Source organism: Ammospiza caudacuta, chromosome 6, assembly GCF_027887145.1.
Source record: "Ammospiza caudacuta isolate bAmmCau1 chromosome 6, bAmmCau1.pri, whole genome shotgun sequence".
NCBI lineage: Eukaryota > Metazoa > Chordata > Aves > Passeriformes > Passerellidae > Ammospiza > Ammospiza caudacuta.
Window position 1 is genome coordinate 55573575 of NC_080598.1, and position 27629 is coordinate 55601203.

At 53.1% G+C, this 27629-nt stretch overlaps 1 protein-coding gene across 1 annotated transcript; it reads left to right on the forward strand.

Moving 5' to 3' along the window:
- The first annotated feature begins 5732 nt into the window (after positions 1–5732).
- AMN (amnion associated transmembrane protein) lies at positions 5733–26838 on the forward strand. Its single transcript, XM_058807717.1, has 12 exons — positions 5733–5787; positions 7771–7889; positions 8003–8047; positions 17201–17288; positions 18761–18996; positions 20514–20651; positions 20731–20839; positions 21874–21956; positions 22820–23006; positions 23826–24000; positions 26166–26268; positions 26514–26838. The coding sequence occupies exons 1-12, from the start codon at positions 5745–5747 to the stop codon at positions 26607–26609; spliced, it is 1422 nt and encodes a 473-aa protein (XP_058663700.1). The 5' UTR covers positions 5733–5744; the 3' UTR covers positions 26610–26838.
- Positions 26839–27629: the final 791 nt, after the last annotated feature.

Below are 27629 nucleotides of genomic sequence, written 5' to 3' on the forward strand. Positions count from 1 at the left end.
GACAGTGTGTAAGAGTGTAGAATGCTGAACTCTGAAATGCTAAACTGTGTTATTAAAGGAAAAATAAATAAGTAGGAAATAATATTTTTTAAAAAACCTGGTGTGTTGAATTTGAATGACTGCTGTTGACTTGCAGATGCCCAGGGTGCATCCTTCCTCCCGTGTGAGCCCACTGCATGGCTGTTCTGTGCTTTATGCTCACACACCCAAGAGAGCTTTACTGTGGTATTTCCCATCCTCTGCACAGGTAACTCCCCATAACTTCTGTCAGAATCCTATTTTCCATGTGCTAACTCTGCTGGAATAAACCAGGAGATGGTGTTCATCCTAACATCAGAGTTGAGAGCCCTCGTGCAAACAGTAGAAATAAATTGAATGGCTTTTCATGCACTTGTGGTACACTGCTTTCCCAAAGAGGTGTGGGAGAGTTGAAGCATAGCTTACATGTCTAAAGATGTAGATTTCTTATTTTTTTCTTCTGTTGTGTCATTAGTGACTCTTCTCAGCTCAGAACCACATGCCAAGTGTGTGCTCAAAGTCACAGAACATGATGCAGTCTGTAAAAACACCAGGCTGTTCTGGAATGTATGGAGAAATATTTCCACGACGTTTCAGATTCAGCCTAGGGATGAAAACCCTGATCCCCTGGGGTTTTGTATGAAGCATGCAACTTCTACTGACCACCACACTGTTGTTTCTTCCCTATCCTCCCTCCCGCCCCTCTCTAACTGAAATTGCAGTTTCTCTTCCTTCCCATCTCTGCAGGGGCAGTACTGTGTTTAGCAATGCAGGAATGTCCTGCCCCTGCTCAGACACAAGACCGCAGTGTCTTGGCAAAAGCCCCATCTCCTTGCTGGCCTGGAATGTGAGAACGACCTGGCCAGCCCATACCGGTGTTTGGAACGGGCTTTCTCAAAGTGCTGGGCAGCTGAGTGCCTTCTCCTGATAAAGTGGGGACACCAGAGAAATGGCAGATGCAGGCAGGTGGGCACGGTGAAAGGGGAGGGTGGCTAAGAAGTGCCATTGTCACCTCGTGCAGGATGTGCTGAGGTGGATGTTCCCTTGGCTGCTGAGAGCAATCACTGTGTCACTCTGGATGCTCTGGCCTCTGCTGTCCTGCTCATCAGCCTTTCCACTCGCACTCCAGAGCTGGCACTTGAGGCTGCACTGCCTGAAGCTCTTCATATCTCTGCTGTGGAGCGTGAAGGGGTGGTGAGCTTCCTTGCCTTAATGAAGAGGGTTACCTTCCAGCAGAGTCCTCTGGAGAGGAGTCTCCTCCTCCCAAATTGGGGAGCTTGCTGCTCAGACGTGACACTTCCATCATTACAGAGCAGCAGGATAAGCAGAGAGGAAACAAATTGCTTTAAACGTGAAAGCAAACGCTAATTCTCTCCTCACCTCCCTGCTCCTCCTCCCCCAGCATAGACTCGTAATTGCAATGACACGTGGTGCCCTTCCCGGCTCCAGTGAGGCTTTATAAAAAGGTTTCTCCTTTATGCCAGGTCCCAGAAGGTGACTGTCAGCTTTGTGGGCTGCTTTCCCCCAGTGGGCCATTCAGTACTTAGGGTGACAGAAGCAGAGTGCCAGCTGTGGGAGCACCAAGCAGCAGGGACAGCAGGGTGAGGAGCTCCTGGGCTGCAGAGGGTGCTGGCTGACAGGAACACTGCCAGAGCCTGGACCTGCTGCTAGGGCCATCTTTTGGAAGAACTTCAGGGTTTTTTTTTTTTTAAGTTTTTGGGAAGTTTTCCAGAGTTTCAAACCTTGGGTTTGCTTGGTGTCTGGTAAAAAGTCAGAGGTTTTCAAAATGTTCAGTCCTGCGTATCCTGCTCCTTGTTTGCTTTGATGTGACCAAGTCCTGGAATTGTCTAAGGAATGGGGAAATATCCAGTGATCAAAACAAGTGGTGAAATAGGTGATTTCCCCCAACCTTCCCCAAAGCCCCAGTTATTCCGTGAGTCAGTTGTGTGGTTCCTTCCTGCACGCCTGGATTGAGCCCTGGAGGCTGTTCCTGTCAAGTATTGTGTCTGGCTTGTTGTTTGGCCAAAACAGGTGAAAACCAAAATATCTTCCCTACCCGCCTTGACAAACGTGGCACCTGGGGAAGCTGGGCCCACTCAGATCTCTCGCTCCTTCAAGAGGATTTTTGGCAGTGAACACTGGACCTCAGCACGTGCTCTGGTGTGTTCTGTAGGCTCACTAGAATGGGGAATGGCCCAAGCCGGGAACTGAATTCCCACAGGCTGGGCTGGCAAACACAGAAGAGACCTCAGGAACTGAATTCCACCCTGCAGGCTGCACCTTGGGTTAAGCAATATTTGGGCACAGCTGGTTTGGTTGCAGCTGTGTTTTGGCAGCATGGCTGTGAGTGGAGGTGGGAGCTGTCTGCAGACACTGCTGTGGACACTCAATGGCTGCTTTGTGCCAACGCAGAAGCTTTGCAGAGATTACTTGGAATTTTCCCAGCTGTGGCCCCTTTAGCAGGTGTCCCTGGGGTAGGTAGTGATGGCTGGTGAAAGACACTCAGTTTTCCGAGGATAAAAAGAAATCCCAGCCATGCACAGGTTGGGATGGAGTGGGCTGGTTCCAGTGTGCAGCTTGGCCTGGGCTCACGGCTGAGGAGCAAACCTGGTTGCTCACAGCCCTGGTTGCTCACACCCTACATCCCCACAGGTCTCGCTCTGTAGCTGCTCCTGTGGACACCCCTAATGGGAAGCTCTTGTTCCCCTGCTCTACACTACTAGATAAGGAGTGAGTTGGGGTGTAGCTTCCAGGTAGCTCTGAGCCCAAATGTGATCCCCTCCAGTGACTCCTCCTGCCTTGCTGCCCTGAGGGTAAGGGGACTGTGTGGCTGCTGGAGGCCTGTAAGCTGGGTGAGTTCCTCTTGCTGAATTGGTGTGGAGCTCCAAAGAGGGATTTAACTGCACAGACTGACTGTATATTCAGCTTCAGGTCCTGACCAGCCCTGAAACGAGGCCATGCCTCTCCCAGCAGCACACACAGCTCCTCTGCCACCAGAGATTGATTCTGGCAGTATAGATGGTGCTGTTGCACTCAAGACTATCTTTTTTCTTAAATGGAAGGAAATATCACGTGGAGATTTTCTCTGGTTGCCTGCTTTAAGGGCAGCCATGAGATAGAAAATAGCTAGAGGGGCTATCACCTGCCAGGCCGTTTCTCCTCATTTATCTAAGCTTAGCTTCGTGTTCAAACCTTCAGCAGTGCTGCCCTGTGCCAAAGAGACTGGCAAACATTGTGTCTGGGTACAGCCCAACTCCCACAGGGGGTGGCTTCAGCACTGGGGGTTTGGAGCCAGTTTTTGGCACACCTCTGCCTTCTCCTCCCTCTCTGTTTGAGGCCATGGCGTGTAACACAGTTACCACAGAGTAATTTTTCCATGCACTTAATGACTTTCTGGGGACGGTGCCATTGCTGCTTGGAGGGCTGCAGGAAGTGTGTGCTGTGGGGGGCAGTCATCCACCTTGGGGCCTGGTGCCCCCAGCATCGCTGCTTTGTGCTCAGCCCCGAGCTCCCTTTCCAGATGCAAAGTGCTGGCTCTGAGTGCTCATGCTGGGCAAAGTCCCTTGTGTTGCAAGATACAAATTTAAGCGGTGAGGGGAGATGCAGTTGTACAACAGGGAAATTCTGGGAGGAGCTGGATGTCCAGAAGGGCTTTAGGTGGTGGCTCTGCTGGCTCTCTAAGCAGAACAGTGTTTTTGGCTTTGATGCCCATTTATAACTCAATGCTGGGAAAGCATCCACTGAGTGCTGTTTCCCCTCTGTGCTGGTGATGATCTTGCCCCACCCCTGGGGAACTGTGGGCAGTCAGCACGGGAGAGCAGAAGGATGGGCAGGCAGCAAGGGGTGAAATGTGCTGATCTCTGCATTAGGGCAGCTGCTTTAATTTTGGGGGACTGATTTCTCCTTCCTTTCAATTTGTTTCACTCCCCCTGTAACCACCTGACCCAAACGTTGCTCCTGTGCAGCCTTCTGTTGTGCTGTCTGGTCCTGAGCTCAGCAGCATCTTGGGACAGCAGCAACAACAAAAGCTGGGATGGAGAGGAGCAAGCTGCAGCCCTGGGGAGAGACCCACAGTAAGGGCTGAGTTATTCTGACTGGGTTATTCAGCAATGCTGCAGTGAGCCTCTGGCCCCAGTTTTGCTGGAATTTCTGTCATTCCTCTACCCTGCCCTGTACTACTCTAATGCTGAAGAAGGGACTGTCCATCCTTGAGCAGAGTTTTACAGGCAGATTGGGGATTTCTGACCTCTGCCTGCTTGCCAGATGAGTTCCAGCTCATTTAAAATCAAGTATCAGCTTTGGTGGCACGAGCAGCACTGAGAAGCAGCAGCCACAGAGTACAGAAAGTAAAATGAAGGGTGTGGAGCACATCCCAGCACAGTGGGTTTTAGGGTCCCATGAGCAGTTTCTCCCATCCTGGCTGTGCTGCAGGATGCTGAGAGCACAGACAAGCATGCACTTGCCCTCTGCTCACTGCAGTCCTTTCTCCAAGCTCTAATTGCCAAGTATCCATGATTTATAATTTTTCCTCCCTCTATTAAAATACAGGACATCTCACTGCAGCCAGCTTTCACCCTGAGAGTCCCCTAGGAGAGATTTGTGAGTGGTAATTAGAGTGCAGGAGCCTTTAACCTCGAGGACATCTCTCAGCATTGAGCTCCCTGGGTAGAAAGTGCTGACTGTGTTTTGGCTAATGCCCAAGCTTAGAGCTGCAGCTCTAAGGAGCTTTCTCTCCCGGCACCTCAGTCTGTCTGCCAATTTGGAAGCTAGGAAGCAGGGGGAGTATGAATGGTGGGATGGGGATGGTTTGCTTCCCACTCCTGCACTCCTAAATCCTTGCAGATGTCAGGGGATGGTTTGCACTCCTAAATCCTTGCTGATGTCAGGTGAGAGCTTCTTGTGGTCTGTGTCCCTTCCACTGGATGACCCTTCCAAGAACTTCTCCAGTCTCCTCCTGGCCTCGAGTGAAGCCCTGCATTTACCAACCTTCTGCCCTTGCCCTGCTGGTGCCAGTGTCAGCTGAAGGGCAGCTGAGCCCCACAGCTCTCTCCTTGGCATCAGCCTCTGCCACCATCCATGCTCTCTCCCCACTCTTTTCTGCCCCTAACACATCCTGGGCCGGCATGCAGCACTGCTCCATGCTGTGGCAGAGGATAAGGATGGTGCAGTTCCCCCTCCTGCTGCATCCCCATGCACCGGTGCCGCTGCCAGCAGCCGCCACAGGAGCAGCGTGGGGCTGTGCTGGCGCTGCCGGCTAATGATCAAATCAGCTGGTGGCCAAAGTACGAGTCGTGGCTGGGAGCTGCTCCCTTCCAAGCGAGCTAATTGAAAATACACGGAGGCCATTATTAGTAATTGGGAGGTAGCTGTTGTTCGGTAGGGATGTGCTCACCCCGACACCCTCCAGCTGGCCCTGGATGGGTGGGGGAGCGTGGCGCGAGGTCTGGTGAGCCAACTGGGGGAGCCCCACTCCTGCCTCCCCAATTGCTTCCTCAGTGGCTCTCTTAGATTCCCAACGGGTTCCAAGGAAACAGGGGGACTGGGAACGGAGCTGAGCTTCAGGGACAGAGCGAGGGTGGGGTTCGTGCTGGGGGAAGCCTGCCTCCCATTGTGATGAACTCCCTGCTCCCTGCAGCCTCCCCGGCTGAGCCCATCACGTGCCCGGGAAGGTGCAAGGTCCAGCGGGGCAGGGATCGCGGGGCCGAGGGCTGGCAGCCGCCTGCGGAATGAAGCGCCTGCTCTCCCTGCTGGGCATCCTGCAGCTCCTGGGTGAGTACGGCCAGGGCCCGGCCGCCCTGGCGAGCAGGGGTGACCGCTGGGCGAGCTCCGCGTTTCGTGTACTCCAGCAGCCCTGGAGCAGAGCTGCGGGCTCTGTCATTCCCAGTGTACCGGACTGGCAGACGGGAGAAGGCATTTCCAGGCGGACATGGGGAAGGCAGGCAGGCACCGAGGCTGGGACAGCCGTGCAGAGCCTGCTGAGCCTCTCATTTGAAGTCAGCAGCGCTGCGCTGCAGGACACGCTCCCTGTTGAATATGCATGTAGCTTTGGTGTTCAAGGACTGCGCTTCCCGGGAGACAGGGCCGATTAAACAGCACACTGATACTTCCAGGGCTGGGGAGGGTGCAGGAATGCAGGGGGCAAAGGGATTAACCTGCGGCCGGGGGAGCCGTGCCCAGGGTGGGCCCGCTGTGAGCCCGCTCGGCCTACGGGCCCTGAGGCTTCGTGCCGTGGGGCCGGCCGAACCTTGCGGCTGGAGCTCCGGCCTCTCCATTCCCCAGCTTCCCGGCGGCAGGGACACGAGGGAACAGCAGCAAGGACGGAACAATTTGCCATTGCTGTCTGGGGGCTTTTTTTCCTTCTTTAGCTCTTTTCTGCTCTGAGCTAGGAAGGTGTTTATGCCCACAACACTGCGAGCAGCAGCTTGGTTGCGGTTCTTACCGCCGGTAATGTTTTTTTCCCTCTCGGAGGGTTTTACAGAGTGCACGGGTGTGTTCGCCCAGTCTGAGGGCTCCCTCAGGCACCGCAGCCCGGCGTGAGGCAGGAGCTCCTCCGCGGTTGCACCTGGGCTCCAGGACTTTCATTCTGGTTAAAAATACATCGTTTCCTGTTCATCTGGAGACGGCTATTACAGCCAGCGGTCTCGGCAGAGCCCCTGGCAGAGTAAACAGCGCAAATTGCACCTCACGGTGATCTCTGTGTGCTGATAGAGCCTCTGCAGGCACATCGCACCCATCGCTCGGAGGAGCCGGGCCCGGGCTTTGTACAGCGCTGCAGTCACTGAGAGCCCCTCCCGCCCCGGGCTGGGCCTGCGTTCCCTCTGCAGGGCCCCAGCCCTTCCACCACGGGCTTTCTACATACTTTGTAATTTTATGGGTCTTTCTCCTACAGAAAAGATGATCCATTAAAATTACAAAAGTAAGGGGGGTTTTAGGTAATTTTCTGTGTCTCATACTCACTTGCCTGAAGCCATTTAATTCAGGCTGGTGGAGGTTCATTCATCTTCAGCTGAACATGCATCCCCCAGCCAAGCCTGGGCAGTGTCAGGTCGGGAGGCTGCTCTGCTGTGCTTGTGCAAACAGAGGTCAGAGTGAAACCCCCTCTGCCATGTCCTGTCCCTGCCCAGCAGGCTCATCCCTGTGGGGCCCCAAGGGCAGGACTGCCACTGTCCCAGGAAACCCCAGGGGGAAGAACCCTATTTCCCGACACATTTATGTCTCAGACTGAAGTACACCACTGAATCCTCCCTCTCCAGCTCCGAACACATGAAAGCAGCCTGTACTTGTGCTACACGTCCCACAGCCAATGCCCTTTCTTGTCTTGCCCTGTCGTAGTGGTATCACAGCTCTGAATGCCCACTCTGTACCTTCTGGAAAACAAAGGCTGAGGAATCTTTGCTTGTTTAATTAGTCTGAGTGACAACTAAGCCCCCTGCAAGGATTGCTTAACTACCAGGTCTATGCTATTCTTACCTTTTGCCTGCAGGATACTTCCCTGCCTTCTGTCTGCTTGCTGAGCGTTTGTCCCTTGCTTCTCTTCCTGTCTGAGTGGCTAAAACCATCACCCAGCCAAAAAAAATCCCCTCTGTAGAGAAGGGCTGTGACTGCTCAGCTGGGACAATGCAGGAGCTGCTTTTGGGTAGAAAATCCCCAAATCTGACCTATAAATGCCAAGCCATTCTAAAGCACATCCCAGAGCAGGCTCCCAGTGCCTCTCATGGACTGGGTTAAACTGGTTTTTCTGTTCCCTCCCAGCTGCCACCGCTGCCGTGTACAAGCAGTGGATCCCCAACACCAATTTCGAAACCGCCTCCAACTGGGATAAAGGCAGAGTCCCCTGTGCCAGGGATGTGGTTCACTTTGACAAGGACAAGGTATAGACATTTTAAATTTATTTTATTTTTGCTGTCACACAACACCGTCAGGCATTGGAAAAGCCCCTTTACCTGCCAGGGCAAAGCACACTTCATTCTTGCTTTTCTTGCAGGTTGTCTCAGTCTTCGTCGGGTCTCCCCATGCGCTGACAGACATGGTAAGGCATGGTGGGCAGAGGTGAATTAGGGTGGGTGAGGGCAGGGCCAGCCCTGGAGCTCTGCTTGGTGGCACATTCCCCTGTCCCCCTCTCCACAGAATCATAAAATGGTTTGGCTTGGAAGGGGCCTTAAAGGTGATCAGTTCCAACCTCCTGCCATGGACAGGGACACCTTCCAGCAGACCAGGTTGCTCAAAGTCCTGTCCAACCCAGCCCTGAACACTTCCAGGGATGGGGCACCCACAGCTTCTCTGGACAACCTGTGCCAGTGTCTCATCACCCTCACAGTAAAGAATTTCTTCCTAATATCTAATGTCATACTGTCCTCTGTCAGTTTAAACTCATTCCATGGTCTTTGACACTTTTGTCCATGGTCCAGCCAGACTAAGGATGCCTCAGCTGGGGAAAGGAACAGGAGTCCTACAGCAGCCTGGGTTTCTCTGTACCATGGAACCAAAAAGCCCATTTCTGTTTGTTTTGGTTGGTTGGTTTTGTTTTGTTGTTTATTTGTTTGCTTGTTGTTTGTTTGTTTTTATTTGGGGGAAATGAGAGAAAGTTCAGCAAAATCCAATTTCATTTTAAAGAAATTGATTTTTTCTTCTCAAAGGAGGGATAAACCCCCTCCATGTGATGGAGAGCTTAGCAGTATTTGGCTGAGGAGCACCAACCCACAGCATTGTTGACAGAGCAGGCACTAGCCTTGGGCAGAAGCTAAATGAAGCTGACATCAAAATATCTTAAAATGAAAACAAAGTGTTCTGGGAAATCCCAGAATGTTGCTTGAGAAATTTTCTTTCAAGTGCCATTGGGTTTTGTATTTTTCTGTGGTGTGATCAGTCTAGCTGTGGCAGCATGGGCACAACACCCTGCTGAAATGTGTGTGTTGAGTGATACAAGATTGAAAGGGGCTCAACTCAGAGGGGGTTTCTGAGCAACCTGGTTTTGTCCTACATGAGGAACTCTGTCCCAGAGCAGGCTGACAGGCACCCATGGTAACATGGGCCCTCAATCTCTGTGGCTTGGAGGGTAAAATTTAACAGGGAGGAATTAAAGGGGAAAGCAAACTCATTGTCCCAGCCTGCCAGTGGGGGATGGGTCCTCTCCCAGTGAGCCCTCTCCCAGTGAGCCCTCTCCCAGTGCTGGGACAGGAAGAGATGGGCTGGATCCTGTTTGGAAAACCTCCTCCTCCAGATCTGATGAGCTTGTGGATGAGATTCCTCTCTTGGTTTTAGGGCAGCTTTGCTCTTTTATTAGCCATTGAATTTGAAGAAGCCCTTGAAATTTATGTGATGTAATTTGTTCAGGCTGTCTACGCCACTAATAGTTTTGATGCTTTGATAACGCCATGTGCCATGTTTAATCCCTCTACAAATATTTGTAAAAGATACTTTATTTATATGGCATTTTAAATATGAATTTTTGAAGGAAAGAATGTACTGGGGAAATACGTACAAATATAATGTAATAAATGATGTGGAATTTACCCAGAGAAGAAAAGAGCAAAATACCACTCCAGTAGATTTTATTTTACTTACAGATGAATGTATAATATTTCTAAAGTACTTTCATCAGAGGCCTGCAAAGTGCATAATTGCAGAGCAGCGTCAGTCATTACGGCTGAGCCTCCTGCAGCCAAGCTGGAGAGCAGAGCTGAGCAGCCTGGGGAGAGGGAGATCCACACAACCTTTGCACAGCACAAAGCAACACCCATGGCCCTGCCCCCTGCTCGGGAGGATGGCTCCTGTTGCCACTGAGGGATGGCTCAGGGTGCCCCAGTGACCCCTGGCTCGTCCCTGTCAAAGGATCCAGAGTGCTGGCAGCAGCCCCTGGGGACCCTCTGTGCCTTGGGGTTTCTCTGGGCCCCTGCTGCTGGCAGGCAGCTGCACAGGCTCCAGGGTTACAGTGAATTTTGTGCAGATGGGGAGGGATCCATGAGGGAATGCAGCTGTGAGGGCACCATCTTCCTCCTGCGCTGAATTGCACTGCAGGTGAGCAGCCAGCCCTGCCTGTAACCTGTACTGCAGCTCACACCTTCCTTGTGAGCATCACTGCCCCAGCCATTCCCTGTGAACTGTCCCAGCATGTCTCTTAGTGAGGTGGTTAATATTTCTTTGTAATTTCAGCTCAGGCACTTCCCTCCTGCTCACTGCCGTGCTCTGCTGTCACCAGGTGACACAGGGACTGCCAAGGTTAGGGATGAAAAAGGAATGAAACCCACCACCTGAGCCAGGCTGCCACTCATGCAAATGGCATGAAATTTGGCAACCAGCTGGTTAGAAAATGAATTGGTCATGAGGATTTTTGCAGGGAGGCTGGGCTGCACCTGTTCGGCTGCCAGCCACACGCGCTGGAGCATTAATCACTTAAATCAGCAAGAATACATTAAGCTTTAGAGTCACCATGGAGATGCTATACAGCCTTTGGCCAAAAAAAAAAAAAAAAATAAAAGCAGAATGTTGTTTGCTATAGTACCATAGAAGGAAATTCATGGCTGAGGAAGGATTAGGCTGTCAGTGACTTTCATGAAGATAAGTGCCTGCTGTAGGGGGGCATGCTTGGTGCTGCTGGTGGAGGTACAGCATGAGATCTCCCATCCCAACTCCCCAGCTGAGTGTAGTGCCAGGCAGTCCTCATGTGTCACCATTGCTCCTCTCCTGGACGTTTATGTGAAAGCTCACTTCTGTATGGTGAGCTCTCCAGCTCCCCTCCCCATCCATCCCATGTGGGCACCAGCCAAGTGCTGGGAGATGCTTTCTTGGGGGGAGGCTGTTGGGGCACAGAGCCTGCCTCCCTGCTCAGAGCTCACCCACTGAGCACCCAGCTCAGCAGTTATTTGAAGTTTCAGATGGATCCCTAATTCAGTCACACATTAAATCCAAATCCAGCTTAAAGCGTAAGTGGCTTTGATGCACAACCGTTGTGATTAGGCTGGATTTTTCTATGGTGTTTAGCTGCCTAAAGATGCAGATCAGTATTTAGCCAGCTTTTGGAGGTGCCTGAGACTAAACGTGCAGAAAAGATGGAAATGGAGGTGATGATGCCTGGCATGGGTGCTCCAGGGCAAGGCAGAATTTGGCTTTGTTTGTTTCCTGATTGGGGAGAAAGACTCTTGAGAGTGAGTGGACCCTCTGGCTATGTCTGTGCTTCCAAAGGGAGCCAGGGCAGGGCATGGCTGCAGCCGTGAGCCTGGTGTTTGCCCCAGGAACAGCAGCCCTGGTGCAGTTTGTGCCTGAGCTGGCCAGCACTGATATGTGGGCCAGGGATGGATGCTGCTGCTTCTGTTTTTGGGGTGGCAGGAGTCGGGTTTATTCACATGGGCCGAGCAGCCTTGCTCGACCCCAGGATGAGGACCCTGGCTGGGGTTCCTCGGCAGCCCTGACATCACCTTTCCAGCTCTGCCCCATCCCCGAGCTCTGCTGTGGGGCAGCATCTGTCCAAACCCCCTCCCTGCCTGCCCCACGAGGGGCTGCAGGGCTGGGCAAGGGTTCTGAGTGGCACTGGGGTCTGACCAGGGACACCTCCCCCAAGCCTTATATTTTTAGCTGCCTAATTGTGAGAGCAGAATGTACTCGGCTTTGCTGCAGGATGCTCCCGCTCGGTTCCTGGCAGAGATTGATCTCGAAATGCCAATTGCTCTCCAGGGGCACCGGCTCTAATGAATTGCCACAGTTCGCGCTAGTCCCAGGCACCGGTGCTCCCTCCCCCACCTCTTCCCAGACACCAGGGTAATGAGACAACCAGAAAAGGGATTATTTTTCCTTCCCCTAAGATGAAGATAAAAAATTTCTGGGGAGTGTGTGCCAGCACATAATTCCAAGATGGAATCCTGCAGTCTTTTCTGTGTCAGTGTTTACAATGAAGGTGCATGCAGGAAAGGAGTTTGGTAAAGCAGCCATTTACACTCATCTCCCTGAGTCTATTTGCTCATTTCAGGCTGGTTTCCAGCAGGACGAGTTATTAAAGTCTGATGAGCAGAGCAGCTTGCCAGCATCCTGGGCTGCAGCGGATGCTAGAGCCTGGCTGGCTGGGAAGCTGTTCCATGGACTGTCTGCCATCCCTTCTCTGCTGGGCATGGCCCCTCTGCACACACCTCAACCTCTTCCTGGCTTTCTCTGCCCTTGCCCGTAGAGGAAAGTTCAGGAAAAGGAGCTTAACTAATCTGAAATAGATTTGGCAAGTGGCTTTAAGCCTCTCTTGTGTCTCTGCATCCACAGCTCGGGGCTTCCCATGTCCCTGTGACACCTGATTTTTGTATGATGTCAGGACCTGTTCAGCTAGAAGTCTGTACTGGCCATCGGCAATCAAGTTAATGCGCTTTTTGGGTCTATTGTTTGTTTTTTGTCTTCCCATGGCTTTCACTGGGGAGGTTTGGCAGGGGTTGTATCAGACAGTACATACGTGGCATGGCCAAGGAGCTGTGGCTTCTCTGTAGGGACGGGCAGGACCGTGATGTGTTGGGAACCTGATGTGTCAGGCCACCCTGTGCCAGGGGATGTGGTGGCAAGGCCAGGTTGGGCAGGTGCTGTGGGGAGCTCGTGTGCTGAAACACACCGTGAAACGTGATGAGCACCCCCAGCAGGGGAGCCGGCTCCGGCGTTAATGACAGCGCGGCTGTGCTGCTGCTGCTGGGCAGGGAGAGCAGCCAAGCACCTCGTTAGCTTGCAGGGGATGACACTGAAATGATGATATCCCCTGGCACGCCGTGCCTGTGCCTGTGCTCCTGCTTGCTCTGGGTCAGAAGCAGAGGGGTGAGCTATTGCTGGGGTTAGAGCCGGGCTGTGGGCATCCCCCACCACTGCTGGTGGGACCTATGGACATCAGCACCAGCCTCTGTGCCCCGGGCGTGCTGCACCAGCCTGCACGAGCATGGGGATACAGGCTGCAGTTCTGGCCTGGTTTCCTTGGGAAGGTAAAGCTCCATTCCTCATGGCACCATGTGCCTGAGCAGGGAGGTCTTTGGGCAGCAAGGTGCTACTCCAGCAGCAGGAACCCTCACACTGAGGTCTTGGGGTGGCAGGAGGTCATTCTGCCTTACTGGGGACCTGGACTAGCTGATGTGGGATTGAGGGCTGTGGCAGGAGCAGGCTGGCTCTGGCAGCAAACTGGGGGTGTGGGGTGGCGTGGGTGGCTGAGGGGAAGGACACTGTCCTGAGGGAGCAGGTGAAAGCTTCACCTGGACCAGAGGGTAGATGAATGAAGCCTCAGTAATGAACCCAAGGAATGCTGGGCTGTGAGCAAGCCCCTGGCAATGCTCCAGCGCTGTCTGAGGGATTCACCTGTGGATGATCCTGGCCCTGTGCCTTTCTGGGGTGTCAGCCAGCAGCTGGATATCACCCAGGCACCAGCTGTGCTGAGACCCCCAGCCCCAGCAGACCCTGGGAAAATCCCCCTGCTGTTCCCACCTGGGACAGAATAGGCAGGGCCCACCCATCTGCTGCCCTGGCTGCCTGCTGCTGCCACTGCCCCAGCAGGGCTGTACTGGGAAAGATGAAATGGAAATTTCCCTTGTGCATTATTGCTTGTGGTGGGTTACAGCAGTCTGTGTTGGAGCCATAGCCCACCTGCATCCTATCCCAGTGATGTTTTCCAGTGGAGAGCCAGCAGCACCAGGGCCAAAGCTGCTCCTGGGCTGGGTGCCAGGCAAGGGGATGTAGCTGGGGGCTGTGGCTGCTGACCTGCCTGCTGGTGCAGCTGTGGAGGCAGCACTGTGGAGCTCAGTGTGCCCAGGCACACTGTTGAGTGATGGGGATGGTGGCACCATCCCATCCAAGCAAGGAATTCAAATGCATTGATGTTGCAAATAAAAGCAAGGCTGGGGGAAGACCTCGCTGCAGTCACCAGTGTTGTTCACCCAGGTTAAAGCACAAGTGTGCATTATACCTGGTCTGATGATGGTGACATGCCAGTCACAGTGCTCCTGTCAGTCATCTCAGCCTGATGCTTGGGACTCAAGAATCTGCCAGAGGCTGGTTCCAGTCAGAGGCCACCTGATTGGAAAGCCATCTCTCAGGACTTTGCTATTTTTTATTTCACATTTTGGAGGCTAGTTTCTTTTTCACTTATGCATTGAGGGAGCAGATTCCTTCTGGTAGTGCAATGCTGGGGCTGGTCCAAGAGCCACATAGGGTCTTTCCTCTTTTTCCCCCCCCCCCCCCCCCCCCGACTTTGATAAGAAAAATGACTGTGTTTTGGTTGTCATTACACTTGATAATGATAACTGAGGAGATAAGTGATTTACCTGTATCAGGGATGGAAAATGACTAATGGGACTCTAAACACTCACTATATTAATGGCCCTGGAGTACATGTTGGCAGGAGGAAGGGAAAGCAGATGAAACTTCCAGCTTTTTGGCTTAGGTCCACTGGTACCTGTCATTGCTCAGTTCAAAATGTACTTGGAAAGTGGCCCAACCTCCATGCAATTTCCATACTAAATTCCCAAAGGTAGAAAACCACTGCCCAACCAGAGTCTCTATTTGTCCTCTGCAGCGAGCTGAGATGCTTAACTTATGTTAGGAAAAAAGAAAGGGCAAATTATTTACAAAGATCCACTGGGTGATGGAGACTCTCCTGAAATGCTGCCCTGTGGTGAGAATCTCAGGCAGGGCTGGTGGTGGATGTGCAGCACAGTGGGCAGGGAGCCACAGCTGCAGGGCCCAGCCCCAGACATTCCCGTGATGAAGCAGAAGTGCAGAGCTCTTCCTGAGCTTGATGTCTGTGGAGATGAGGTGACTCTGTGCCCTGTCTTGCATCGTGTTGTGTTGCATTTTAATTCCAGGGCCGGTGCTTGCAGTGTTTGGGTAATCCCAGGGTGTGAAGGGACATGGTGTGTGCTCACTCTCATTTCACTGCCTCACTGACACCCACATGAGCAGCTTCCTCTGGAATACCAGCCAGCCTGGGAGTTTGGCCTCAGCAGTGGAGGGGGATCTCCTGTGGTGGCTGGAGAAGCTGCAGCTTGTCCTGAGAGGTCAGAGGCCAATGTCTCCAGAGCACAGGTGTTGCAGGCATGAGGCAGATTTGGCATGAGACATTTCTCCCAGCTCTCCTCTTGAGTAGAACTGGTGCTGTGTCCTGCTGGCCCATCCAGACCTGCTTGCCCTCCCAAGCACGTGCAGGGTGCCCAGAGCTGACTGCCATGAAGAGCTGGTACCCTGTGCTGGTGAAATGATCTGCTGCATCCCATCCAAAGGCCCAGGCTGGGCAGCTCAGTTGGCCCCAGCAGCCAGCTGGCCCCCTTCCTGCCTGGCCCTGCTGTGCACAGCTGGCTGCAGGGGCCAGGGGCTGCAATGGCCCAGCCAGCCTGGAAGAAGGGACTGGGCTGGCAGTGCTGGTGGCACTGGCCTGAGCATGGGTGGCAGCTGACTGCTCCTAATGTCCCATCACCCACTCCTGCCTGAGCTCACAGGAAAACAAGCCAGGGCACTTGAACTGAAGTGCAGCATTTTGTGGTTGAAGCTGGTAGCATTGCCCTCACCCAGCTGAATGCCAACCAAGTCCTGAGCTTCAAAACAGACATGTTTTGATGGCTTTTTCATCTGCAGCTAAAGAACATTATGCCTTTTGTATCCTGGCAGACCTTTCAGCCTTTTTCAGTGCTTTAGTATTGGACAAATTTCCTTACTCAAAAGTAATAGAAATTCAGAGAACCTGATGGCAGGACACAAGCTGTGCTCTGATGGAGCAATGTCCCTAAGCAAAGGCTTCTTCCTGGCTGGGGGGAGGAATGCATGCTCTTGGGGCACATGTTGCCCCAACCTCAGTTACTCCCAGTGTCATCCCCTGTTGTCCAGCCCAATGTATGGCATTGCTGGGTCCACAGCAGATGGTGCAGAGGAGCACTGGGGACTTGTCTTGGTGACAGCCACCCTCTGCTCACTGTCCTGGCTTCTCAAGGTTCCTGAGCCAGGAGAGAGGCACCAGGGCTAAGGCTTTCAAAGCACTGCACCAACAAGGCACTCAACTTCTTAGCAGGTGCCCACCTAGAGTTTGGGGGTGATGAGCTTTCTGCCTTGTCCACCTCCCCCATCCCTTCCCCATGGTGGCCTCTGAGTGGGACTGAGCATCCTCAGGCAGGACTGCCCAGGGACGGAGAGCTGTCATGGCCACCATGCAGCAGTCAGTCATAACTCTTGCTTTCTCTAACCTACATACATATTTAAAGACCAGTTAAGTAGATGAAACCTTAAAATCCCATTTAACTTTTTCTGCCTGAGCACAGGACCCTGTACGTTGGCATAACTCAGTCCTGGAGAGCTTTCAGCTGCTGTTGGGAGTGATGCTAAAACACTGGATAGACCAAATTAGAGAAGGATGCCTTGAGCATCACTGACTCTAAAATATTGGAAGAAATAACGACTTTCCCTCTTCAATTTCTAAATGTAAAATAAGATGGGCTGGGCTGAATAACCTGTTTGCTGTGGATGAGTTGCCTGAGTCAACCATATGTCAGGGCCTGTCCCAGAGTTAGCAGTGCTGGCTGGTGACCCAGGTGGCCACAGTTTCTTGCTGGAAAGGCTCCCATGGCAGAGCTGTGCCTGTTGATGTTTGTCAATGGGTGGGCCCTGCAGGCTGAAGCCAGGTCAGTGCTGTGACCCTGACTACAGCTGGTGATGTCCTGCCCAGCAAGAAGAGAGTCTGGCTGTGGCAAGCTGCTCCCAATGCCACTGTGCATTTCCCTTAGCTTGTGCTCAGTGCAAATTCACTACCTGACACTGTACCAAGCATAGCCTGGGCCCCTGATTTACATGTTGTGGGGCAAGCACAGCCCATGGAGGGGAGAACCTGTTAAGTGAGGGGGCCTCTGGCACTTGCAGAGTAGGGTTGGGTTTTTCTTGAGCTGCTGTGAGTGTGTACAAGAGGAGGAAGAAACTGTCAAAGAGCTTATTTTGCTTTTTCCTGTTCTTGCTCCTCTGAATGCTTTTCTGTGTTATGGAGGATAATGTCACACTGCCTCTCCCCATTACAGGATGCTCATCCATAAAACCAGGAGCTGATACTTTCCCAGGTACATGGGGCACGGTAAGGGTAGCTCCTGATAACTGTGAAGTGCCTTGGAGACTGTAATAGGCAGCCTAACAATAAGCAGTGTTATTTGGTAACAAGCCTGGGTGGCTGGCAGCAGGACAGTAACACTCTGCATCCTTTATCTAGTACCTGCCCCTGAACGGAGAGTTCCTGCTGGCAGCTGGTGCAGCCTTCACAGCTTTCGATGGCAGCTGGGATCCAGGCTGTGACTCAGGTATTCTGTGCCCAAACCAGGCACCCATCAGGCTGTGATGAGTCGTGTAAATTCAGCCCAAATACTTCTACAAAGGTCCTGCCTCAGGGCAAAGTGAATCACTCCTCTTCAATACTTACCTTTTCTTTGATGACCTCCCTCACATCAGATCTTTTTTTCCTCCTAGATCACCTGTCTTCTTAAAAGGTAATTACAGTAGGGAAGCCTTTGAAGTTGTAGCAGAGAGGCAAATATTGTTTGTATTTTCCCCTGCCTATTAAGCATGTAGCCACATCAAAGCCCTTATTTTCTCTGCCATGGTGTTTCTAAAGAAAACCAGTTAGGAGTTACACACTGGTGATCCAAACCATGGTCACCACAACACGCTGGCCTTTGGCCCCACACACACATCCTCCCCTCCCCCAGCCCATGGCTGAGGCAGGAGCTTTGTGTCATTGCTGCCTGCTTTTATCTGAAAGCTGTTTTCTAGGGAGGTGTATTTGGGGTGCTTAAGAACTGCCCCATGCTTTCAGTGGCAAGTAACTTTTTAGTTCCTCTACAGGGAAGGAAGTATTCAAGCAGAGCATCTGTGCCTGCACTCTGAATGGAAAAAAAAAAAAAAGAGAAAAAAGAGAGAAAAAGTCTAAATCAGTCTGCCCAGAAGAAGGATTGTATCTTAAGACTGTCTGGAACCACTCTGAAATCCTTCATCCCTATAATTTTATTTGTTTTGGGGCTCTTTGCCCCCCAGCAGGGATGCTCTAGCATCTGTGCTTGGCACTGGGCTTTTCCTGCTGGCCATGCACTGCTCCCCTGAAATCAGCTGCTGTTTCTGGGACAGCTTTCACAAATGGACTTCCCTAAAGCATGATTTCAAATTGAATTCAAATAATTCAGTCACTAAATACCTGCATGCTGGCTGAATTGATAAAGGTTCAGCTGCCGGGAAGGGAGAGAAGGAATCAGGGCCCTGCATGATAAGACTAACCAGCACGGAGATGGTTAATGGTTAAATAATTGATAGTTAAATTGAGCACTGGCTTTGGGGTTACCTGCTGCAGGGAATAGTGCCTGTCATATTTCTGCAGACTGCCAGGCTGCTGGGAAACTGGGACATGAATTATCATACCCATTTTTATCAGATTTAGCTGTTACTCAGCATTCAGGCAGATGTTTTCTTCCTTAACATCCTCCTTAAGGATGAGCTTTAAAAAATGGGGAAAAAATATCCTGTGGGATCTGGGCCTGGAAGCCTGCAGGCAGATGTGGGATTTGGGCTGAGACCCCAGCCCTGAGTTCTGGGAAGCTTTGCCAAGCTCTGGGAAATGCCTGCAGTGGGTGCCCGTGAGGGGGATGCCAAGGCCAGCCCTCGGCTCCCTGCCCGCAGGGTGAGATCCTTCACTTCAGGTGAAGGTTTTACCAACCCAGATGCATCTGCTGGGGCTTTGGATTTGGGCTGGGGTCATGCTCAGCCTTTTCTGTCCCTTTTCCAGGTGGAACAGTGAGGTTTGCTGATGCTGAGCACCGCTCGTGGTTCGACCCCACGCTGTGGCGGGATGTCCTCCCCAGCGGGGAGCTCAGGCCCGGCGGGCCCATCTTCTCGGTGCATGAGGAGCGCGTCCCGTGCCGCCACGACGATGTTATCTTCCAGCCCGAAACCTCCTTCCGGGTAAACACCGACTCAGCGCAGCCCGTGATTCAGCTCCGCAGCATCTCTGTCATGGGCCAGGTGAGGCGGGGAGGAAGAGAAACTGGCTCGGCTCCTTCTCAGCACAGCCCCGAGAGGGGGAGCAGCGCTGCACGGGGAGATGGGCACACCCGCGGGGCTGCAGCTCCATGAGCTGCTGCTGCTGCTGCTGTGGATGGCCTCTATGGCTTTTTGCATCAACCAGTTTGTTATCAGCTCCCTCACTGAAGTGTGGGAGTGCAGGCTGTCTCACTATGAATGTTTAAAAAAGGGCCAATATGCACGGGTCAAACCATCAGCAAATGGCAGCTTCTGCGGCTCCCAGGGGTCACTCCCTTCCCAGGCACGTGTCTGCAGCCGTGCTGCTCAGGAACCCTCTGGGGACACCTCCCTCCTGCCCCCGACCTTAACATGGCCTGTGGCCCAGTGATCGTGTCCCAGCTTTGCTTCAGCACTGCTCTTTAATTGATTGGAGGGATAATTATAGAAGCGCTGGCAGGCTGCTGTGCCTCAGCCCGGGAATCAGGCTCCCCACGAGCCCTGTCCCTTCTGGTCGGAGGAGCAGAAGATCACAGGCACTGCAGCGGTAAACACAGGCTCCTTCCAGGAGTGGGAGATGCGGCAGGCGTTTCATAAGTTATTTATTATTTCTGCTGCTGTGCTGGCTGGGATCTGCCATTTCAGGGCCAGGCATTAGGTAGCTGCTTTTTGAGTAATAGACTCAGTTGGTGCCCAGGCGAGTGCGGGCGAGTCTGAACAAGGCAGTGCCCCAGCAGAACTCACCCCAGCCCCACAGAGCCCTGGGGATGCAGAGGTGGATGCTCTTGGGTGCTCAGAGTGATGCTGGTCCTGCTGATGCTTCAGATTACCCCACAGCACGTCATCCCATCCAGGGACCATTGCTGGCTGTCGCTCAGGGCTGGGGCTGCTGCTGAGCGATGAGATGGAAGGAGAAGGTGCTTTTTATGATCATAGCATATTTCCTGAGAACTGACCTTATGAGCTTCTCTATCCCTTTGTAGCCAGCCTACTCTGTGCTCTGTGATGACTATTTTCACCCAAGGGCCTGAGAAATCTACCTGTTGTGCCAGAGCATGGAGACACTTTCTGTGGAAGAGAGTGGGTGAGAGAATCACTGGTGACTTGGCAGGATGAGGCTGGTTAGTCTAGCTCAGCCTTTGCTAATTCCAGGCACATAGAAATTCTTTCCCAGATAGAGGGAAAACAGTTCAAACCCAGCCCCCTTCCTCCCAGTAGTGAAAAGCTGGTAACTTGAATTCTCTGAGCCAGCAGAAAGATGGAAAGCAAAAGAAGAAAAGGCCCAGCCATCTCAGCGTCATTGTGTTTGGCTTGAGAGAGTTTTTATGTTGATCCAGGGGAAAAGATGGAATGAGTGCTTTGGCAGGGTTTTCCTGCTGCATCACTGCCTGCACTGGGGCTTCCCAGTGGTGGCCATCAGATGTGACACCAGGTGTCCCAGCAGCATGGCTGGGTGCCTGGGGCCAGCACTGGGACCTGTCCTGGCATACTCACCTGCTTTGCTGCTCTTCCCTGCACAGGAGCTGAACACCCCATCATCCTGGGCTGGGTACCTGGGGGGCCCCTCTGCCCCGCTGCAGTTTCATGGCAATGGCACTCTCCAGGTGACAGGCACTGGCTGTCCTGATAAGTCTGGCTGTGCCTGTGGGAACGCCCTGGTGAGTCTTCCCTTTCCCGTTTTGGGGGTTCCCATACAGTTTGTGGGGCCAGGACTGACACTGCCCTGCTCTCCTTTAGGATGGCCCCCGCATCTGCGCAGCCCTGCTCAGGGCACCAGGGAGGCAGTGCCCAGAGCCAGCGTGCCAGAGCCCTCTGCAGCCCCTTGGCCACTGCTGTGGGATCTGTGGTGAGTGGGGAACACGGCCCTATTCCTCCTCCCTGCCATGCCAGCTGCCCCAGCCTGCTTCCCCTGGCTCCATGGGGGAAAGTTGGGTGCAGGGGGTCCTTGCTGCTGGTTGTAAGCTGGAGTTTTGCTGTATCCCTGCTGGCAAGGGTCCCATCTGTGGGTCCCATGTGCAGATCCCATTGTGCCACCTTCCAGCACATCTTTCTGAAGAGATCCTGGCTTTTGGGAGCTTGTTCTCAGTCGCAGCCCTTTGTCCCTGCTTCTGGTTTATCCTGTCAGGATGTCACAGCTCGTCAAGCTAATAGGGCTCTGCTGAGTTTATGCAGCTGAAAACACACAGAGGACATGCAGCCTTTTCCACTGTAATGTCAGCTCCCCAACAGCCAGCTTGTTTAATTTTATTTAAAATAAAAGCATGCAGATTGACAGCATTGTCTCTGCTCCTCCATTAATCTGCATGAAATGTTGCTAGGGGCAATTTTTCATGCACAACTGTACCTGGATACTTGGCATCCAATATTTGGTATGTCATACCAAATTCATTAAAATGCCACCATATGTTTCTCCAGTGTGCTCCTAAAAGCATAGGCCCTTACATTCTTTAGGACAATTTAAAATTTCATCAAATGCTTAATTGTATTTTTTCCCAGGAAAATATTTGTCCCCATGACTGCAGTGCAGTGGTGTGGGGAGCACAGGTGTTCCCTCCTCAGCCTTCCCCCCCCAAGCCAGGGTAGTGCTGCCTCATGCCCCAGAACCAGGGAAATAAAGAGCTTCCCAGAGGGATAAGTATGAGAAAACTTTCCAGGGAAAGCTTCTCTCCAGATTATACTGGAAAGTCAAAGGCCTTTCATCAAGCCCAGCTGACAAAAAGACCAGCAGGGGAGGATTGTCCCTGAGCCCAGCCAGATCAGTTGCACAGGGTACCAGAGGGTCTCCAGTGCCTATTGTAGCAGTCAGAGCTGTGCTGCTGTGGCTGCTCTGTGCCCACCCGTGGTGAGTTTGATGTCTGTCTGTCTGTTTTCTGGCTGCAGGGGCCACCATTAACCTGGAGTTCACTCCTGATTTTGACCTGCAGAAGTACCAGGACAAATTGGTCCAAGAGTTGCTGAGCCAGGTACTGAGCCTGCCAGATTGGGAGGGGCTAATGAAACCACGAGCCACCTGCCACGTCTGCTGGTGACATGATGACTGTGGGACTGTCTGGGGCATGTGGTCCCATTGTGCCAGGGGTGCAGCTCACTCCCCACCACCCTGCAGGGCCCACACTCCCTGTGTGACCTCTTGGATGTGCCTGCTTACTGTGGGAGCTGACTCCTTGCTCCCCACCACAGCCCCACCAGCTGCTGAGCTCAGGGCAGGAAGAGCTGCTGGCTTGCAGTGGGGAAGGATGCAGGGGGGCTTGCTGCTCTGGAAAACAGAGCAGAGCAGGGAGCTCAGCACACACAGCTGGGATGGGCAAACCTGCAGCCGGGCATTCCCTGGCACTGGCCAGCTCTCAGATGCTCTACAAAGCATCACTTCATGCTGCTGCTTGTCAGACACAACATGACATCCCTCCTCTTTGCCAGGGGCTGCTGGGGGAGGAGGTGTGCTCTGTGCTGCACTGGGAGGTTCGATACCAGGGTATTGCACTATTGATCCTGAGCTGAAAGCTGTCTGCCTGCCCTCCTTACAGCCGCACGTCTTCATACAGCTTTTAATGGGTGTGATACATGAAATTGCTTTCTCAGCATGCTCTCCTCCATGGGGGCTCATTGTGTGCTGGGTGCTGGTCCCAGCCTGGGAGAGAGGGGATGTACAGGCCTCTCCTTTGGGAAATGGAATGGCACTGCCGTGACAGGGATGGCAGCTCCGTGGTGGGGCTCACAGGAGGGTTCAGGTGGGCCTTGCAGCTGCACCCATCGTGGCTGTCTGGAGATGTGCCTGATGTGTGCCTGTCCTCTCCCTGGCTTTACTGTCTCCTTGTGTTTTGGGCAGCCCAGATACGCCGGTGTGCAGCTGGCCATGTCCAAGGTGCACAGAGCACAGACCTTCCTGGGCCTCGTGTCCCGCGGCGCCGCTCCTCTCATCCAGATCGTGCTGATTGATGACAGAGCGGGAGCGCAGGCGGGCACCGCTGCCGAGCAGCTGGCAGCAGACATCATGCAGGACGTAGCACAGCACGGTAACCCCCTGTTCTCCTCAGCAGGTCCCCTGCAGGGGCACCCAGACCCACTGCTGGCCAGAGCTTTGCATTCCCTTGCCAGCAGCCCTCATGGCCAGTTGGGTTTGAATGTCTCTAAGGAGGGAGATTCGACAGCATCTCTCCACAGCCTGTCTCCACAACTGACTCTCTCTGCAGTAAAACAGTTTTTTATATATAAATACTTAGATGAATATAGGTATTTAAGTGGAATTTACCATATTCAGTATCTGTCCATTGCCTCTTGCCCTGCCACTGGGACCTGCTGAGAAGAGCCTGGCTCACCACAGCTCCAGCTGTGCTCACCAGGGCAGGGCAGAGCAGAGTGGAAGGGTCACCTCCCTTGCCCTGCTGGCAATTCTCCTCCTGCAGCCTGGGATACCAGTGTGCTTCCATGCCACGTCTGACCATGACCAGCTGGGTGCCTGCCAGGGCCCCCAGATTCCCTGTCTGGAGAGCTGCTCTGCAGCCAGAATGCTGCTTGTGGAGACAGAGGTAGACAGGAGACAGGTTGAGGTAGAAGACCTGGAGATCTTTGGACGCCACTTCTGCAGATGGCGTGAAGACTGGCAGATGCTAATGGGCACACAGGTCACAGCCAGGGGACCTGGTGGTCATTGTGTGGGTGGCAGACCCAGAGGGGCTTGTCCCCGTTGAGTCCATCCACCTGTGAATCCCATTCCTGTTCCCAGGGAAGGACGATCAGCCAGGCAGGCAGGACCTGACCCAGCTGAAGGCTCCCTCTGCCATGGGTGTGGGGATGTGTTGCCCTGTACAATCCTCATCCCTGTTTCTTCCCAGGTGAAGCTCTCGGCATTTCAAGTGGCAGAATGGAAGTGGCCACTGGCAGCACTGCCACTGGGCAGGTGGGGAGCCCCCCAGTGAGCAGGATCGCAGCAGGGACGGTCATGGGGCTGCTCTTCAGTCTCCTGTTCCTTGGAGGGATCCTCTTTCTCTACAGAAGGGGAAAGCTGAGGTAAGGATGGGGCTTCTGCCAGCAGCAGATATTCAGGCTGCCTCTGCCTGGGAGCAGCTGCCAGCCCAGGCTGTCCTTCCAGCCTGGCACACAGGGCACACGGTGCTGCCCAGAGCTCCCATGGGAAGGGGCATGGACTGGCACCCTGCCACCTCCCATTACTGTTCACAGAACCACAACATGGTTTGGGTTGGAAGGACTCAAAGATCATCCAGTTCCAGCCCCCTGCCATAGCCAGTGACCCCTTCCACCAGACCAGGTTTCTGAGAGCCCCAACCCTGACCTTGAACACTTCCAGGGATGGAGCATCCACAGCTTCTCTGGGCAACCTGTGCCAGAACCTCACTGCCCTCACAGTGAAGAGTTTGTTCCCAATATCTAATCTAAACCTGCCCTGTGTCAGTTTAAAACCTGTCCTTGCTCCTCATGGTTTTCTGGAGGTGAGGTGGCTGAAAGGCACTTCTGTACTCTTGGGCTGTTGCTTCATTCTCCTCCATGACCATGAGGAGCTGCCTCTTGGCAGGGTGCAGAGTGCTTGGGTGGGAGCAGGGCTGCTGGAGCTCTGCACAGCCTAGTCATGGTGCCTGGTGACACCTCCTGAGCTCTGCACAGCCTAGTCATGGTGCCTGGTGACACCTCCTGACCTCTGCCCAGCCTTGTCATGGTGCCTGGTGACACCTCCTGTTCCTTGGCACCATTAGTTTGCAGCCCTGCTGGGGAGGGGAGGACTGAACCTGCCAGCAGCTTGATAGAAATGCATCAAAATAATGCAGAACACTTGTCCCACAGCTTCATAGCCATTCCAAAAGCAAGTGCAGCTTCTGGTGCATTGCTTGTTTACACAGCATGGAGTACAGAGTGCAGGTCCCAGGGCAGGGCTGGAGGGTGCACCTGGCTGCACCACAGCTGGGAGCTCATCACAAATACCCTTCTCCGTCACCATTTTCCCTCACAGCTTGGATATGGGGCCTGGCTGTGATTAGGGCATCCCAGCAGTGCCCATGGTGGGTGCTTTGGGCACCCACCTCTGTTCTCCCACATGCACCCACCTTCTCATGGAGGGTTTTGCAGGGTACCCAGCTTGAGCAAGTGGGGTTGACTTTGTACACTTGATAACCAGGGCTCAGGAATTGTTTAAATTTGCATGTGCAAAATGAACCTGTGTCTGCTGGGGGGTGCTGAGCTCCCTTGTGCTGGGGCTGCTGTGTCACAGGCTCACAAGTCAGGTTGTTTGTTCCCTCCTGCCTTCTCCACTGGGATTTTGTCACTGTGCAGCAGTGGCCCTGGCCAGGAACACTTGCCCTGCTGCTTGACACGTGCTGACATGATATTTCCTAGCAGTAAACCCATGCCTTCATTTAATTTCTAAATAAAACTCCCAGGCCCATAATTGCTACTTGATGATTTATCTTTCACTGATGCTTCTTTGGATGCTGGACAGGCCTTTGAAACCAGCTCTGTCAGCAGCAGGAGGGAATTTTGTGTAGCTATAGGAGACAGAACTGAACACAAGCCCAGCCACTGGAGCTGCAGGTCCCCTTGTTTCCACCAAAAGGGGCCTGGCACAGCTTCCCTCAGAGCTCCTGAGGTGATGTGCATGGACCTGCTGCTGAGCCCACCTGCAGCAGCTGCCCAGTGCAGGGGAGTACTCAGTGAATGGGACCCTTAGGAGAAAAGTAATGAAAAAATAACACAAGTAGTGATGGTGATTAAGATGAAAAAAAATGATAATGTGATAAAAGCAATGATAAAAGTAATGGTAAAAGTAATTAATACTTGTTGAGATTACAGTGGGAACAGGTTCCAGCTCTGTGGCAATTCATTTAGGCCACAGGGAAGGAATGATTGCTCCAAAATGAAGCCTGTGCTAGAGTTGCCTGCCTCTGCAAACTCCTCCCTCCAGAATGCAGGTCCCAGAAATCCAGGCTGAATGATTTCTGCTGGGTACAGCTGCTTTTCCCTGGGCAGGGTTACAAATACCCCATTCCAATAACAGCCTGATGTTTTCCCCCTGTATAATTTGCCATCCACCTCTTGGGGCGGCTGGGTTTCAGCTGGGGGAGCTGCAGGGCTGTGGGTGCTGATGCCCAGCTGCAGGGCTGTGGGTGCTGATGCCCAGATGCAGGGCTGCAGGGCTGTGGGTGCTGATGCCCAGCTCTGCCCAGGTTGCCCACCCTGCGCCCGCAGCACCCCTGGGAGAGGATGGAGGAGCCGGCGCCCCCTGCACCAGCCAGTGACAAAGGCTTTGACAACCCCGTGTTCAGCGTGGTGAGTCCCCCCTGCCGGGGTGCCTGGGGCATGGGCTGCTGACTGCTGTGACACTCCTGAAATCCTCCTGGGGTTACCTGAGAGGGATCCTGCTGTCCCCAGGCCAGGAGGGGTTTGTGGGACATTCCTGTTGTCCCTGAGGTCACCGGCCTCTGGCTGCTGCAGGGACTCAGCCCTGGGTGGGTTTTGCCCAAGGGTTTTGTTCCTCTTCCCCATTGGTTGGTTTTCCTCCCTTGCTGTTGCAGGAGCCTCCAGATGTTGACCTTGCAGAAGTGGCGTCCAAAGATCTCCAGGTGTTCTACCTCAACCCTCTGTACAATGCGAGTGAGACAGAGACCTGATGGTGTGGACTCATGCTGGGGCAGACCCCACTCCCCTGGGGATATCACCACCTCTCCAGCCCTCACAGCCCCTCACATCACTCCTGGTGGGATTCAGGCCAGAAGCAGATCCCACCTGAATAAAAGTGTCTTTTTTTTCAGTGAAGGAAACCAAAACAAGCCTTCACTGTTGGGACTCAGTCACATGGACATGGTCTCCCTGGTGCTACTTCTGGGTTTTAAACTGTATTTTGCAGGTGTCAGTTCTTTGTAGATAGTTCAGCATTGAGATTTGGGTCTCGAATGGTATCCAGAGAAGTTGGGGTCTAGCTCAGCACCCCTTGCTTTAGCCAGCACTCTGCTGGGTTTGCCCCAGGGCACACAGCAGGTTGAAGGAAGCATCCCTGGATGCATGACAGAAATTCAGAATATGAATTTTGGAATATGACCCAGAGCCTTCAGGGTCTGGAAGGTTGTTTTGCTTTCCAGGAGTGTGCTCAGTGCTGGGGATCTCTGCTCAGGGTCCCCATTCATCCTCTCATTCCTGTCCACTGGGTGCTGGTGAGGTGCAGTCCTGATTAAACAATTCCCTCCCCAGGAAGGCTTCTGGAGCTTGCTCATTTCCTCTGTGCCTGGACTGATAGGTAAGAAACCCTCTTGGACCTTTGGGGATTTATTCTGTTATTCCTCAAGGTGAGAAGGTCTTCTCATGGTAGAAGGGGAAGGAAATTTGATGCCAGGGTCCCTGGGAGGGATGCAGGCAGGAGCTGAGGGCTGGGGACAGTCACACCGGCCCATCTCTGATGAGGGCTGGGGCAGTGGCACTGAGGGGCCTCGTTAGCTCTGGCCTGTGTCAAACACCATCATCTGCTCACAATGTCAGGCTGTGCATCTTTATGGAGCAGGGCTGATGGGTGAGGTGGAAATTATGGATATGTATGCAAATGGATGCAAATTTACACTCTACTGAGTATTCAGTAGGGCTTGTTGGCATATTCCATAAGGAAGCAGCTATTTTAAGTTTATAATATTTTGTTCTAG

Coding starts and splice junctions, on each gene's coding strand:
- AMN (XM_058807717.1), top strand. CDS start 5,745: ATGAAGCGCCTGCTCTCCCTGCTGGGCATCCTGCAGCTCCTGG. Junction 8,048..17,200: donor CCCATGCGCTGACAGACATG/GTAAGGCATGGT, acceptor TCCTTTATCTAG/TACCTGCCCCTGAACGGAGA. Junction 17,289..18,760: donor GGATCCAGGCTGTGACTCAG/GTATTCTGTGCC, acceptor TCCCTTTTCCAG/GTGGAACAGTGAGGTTTGCT.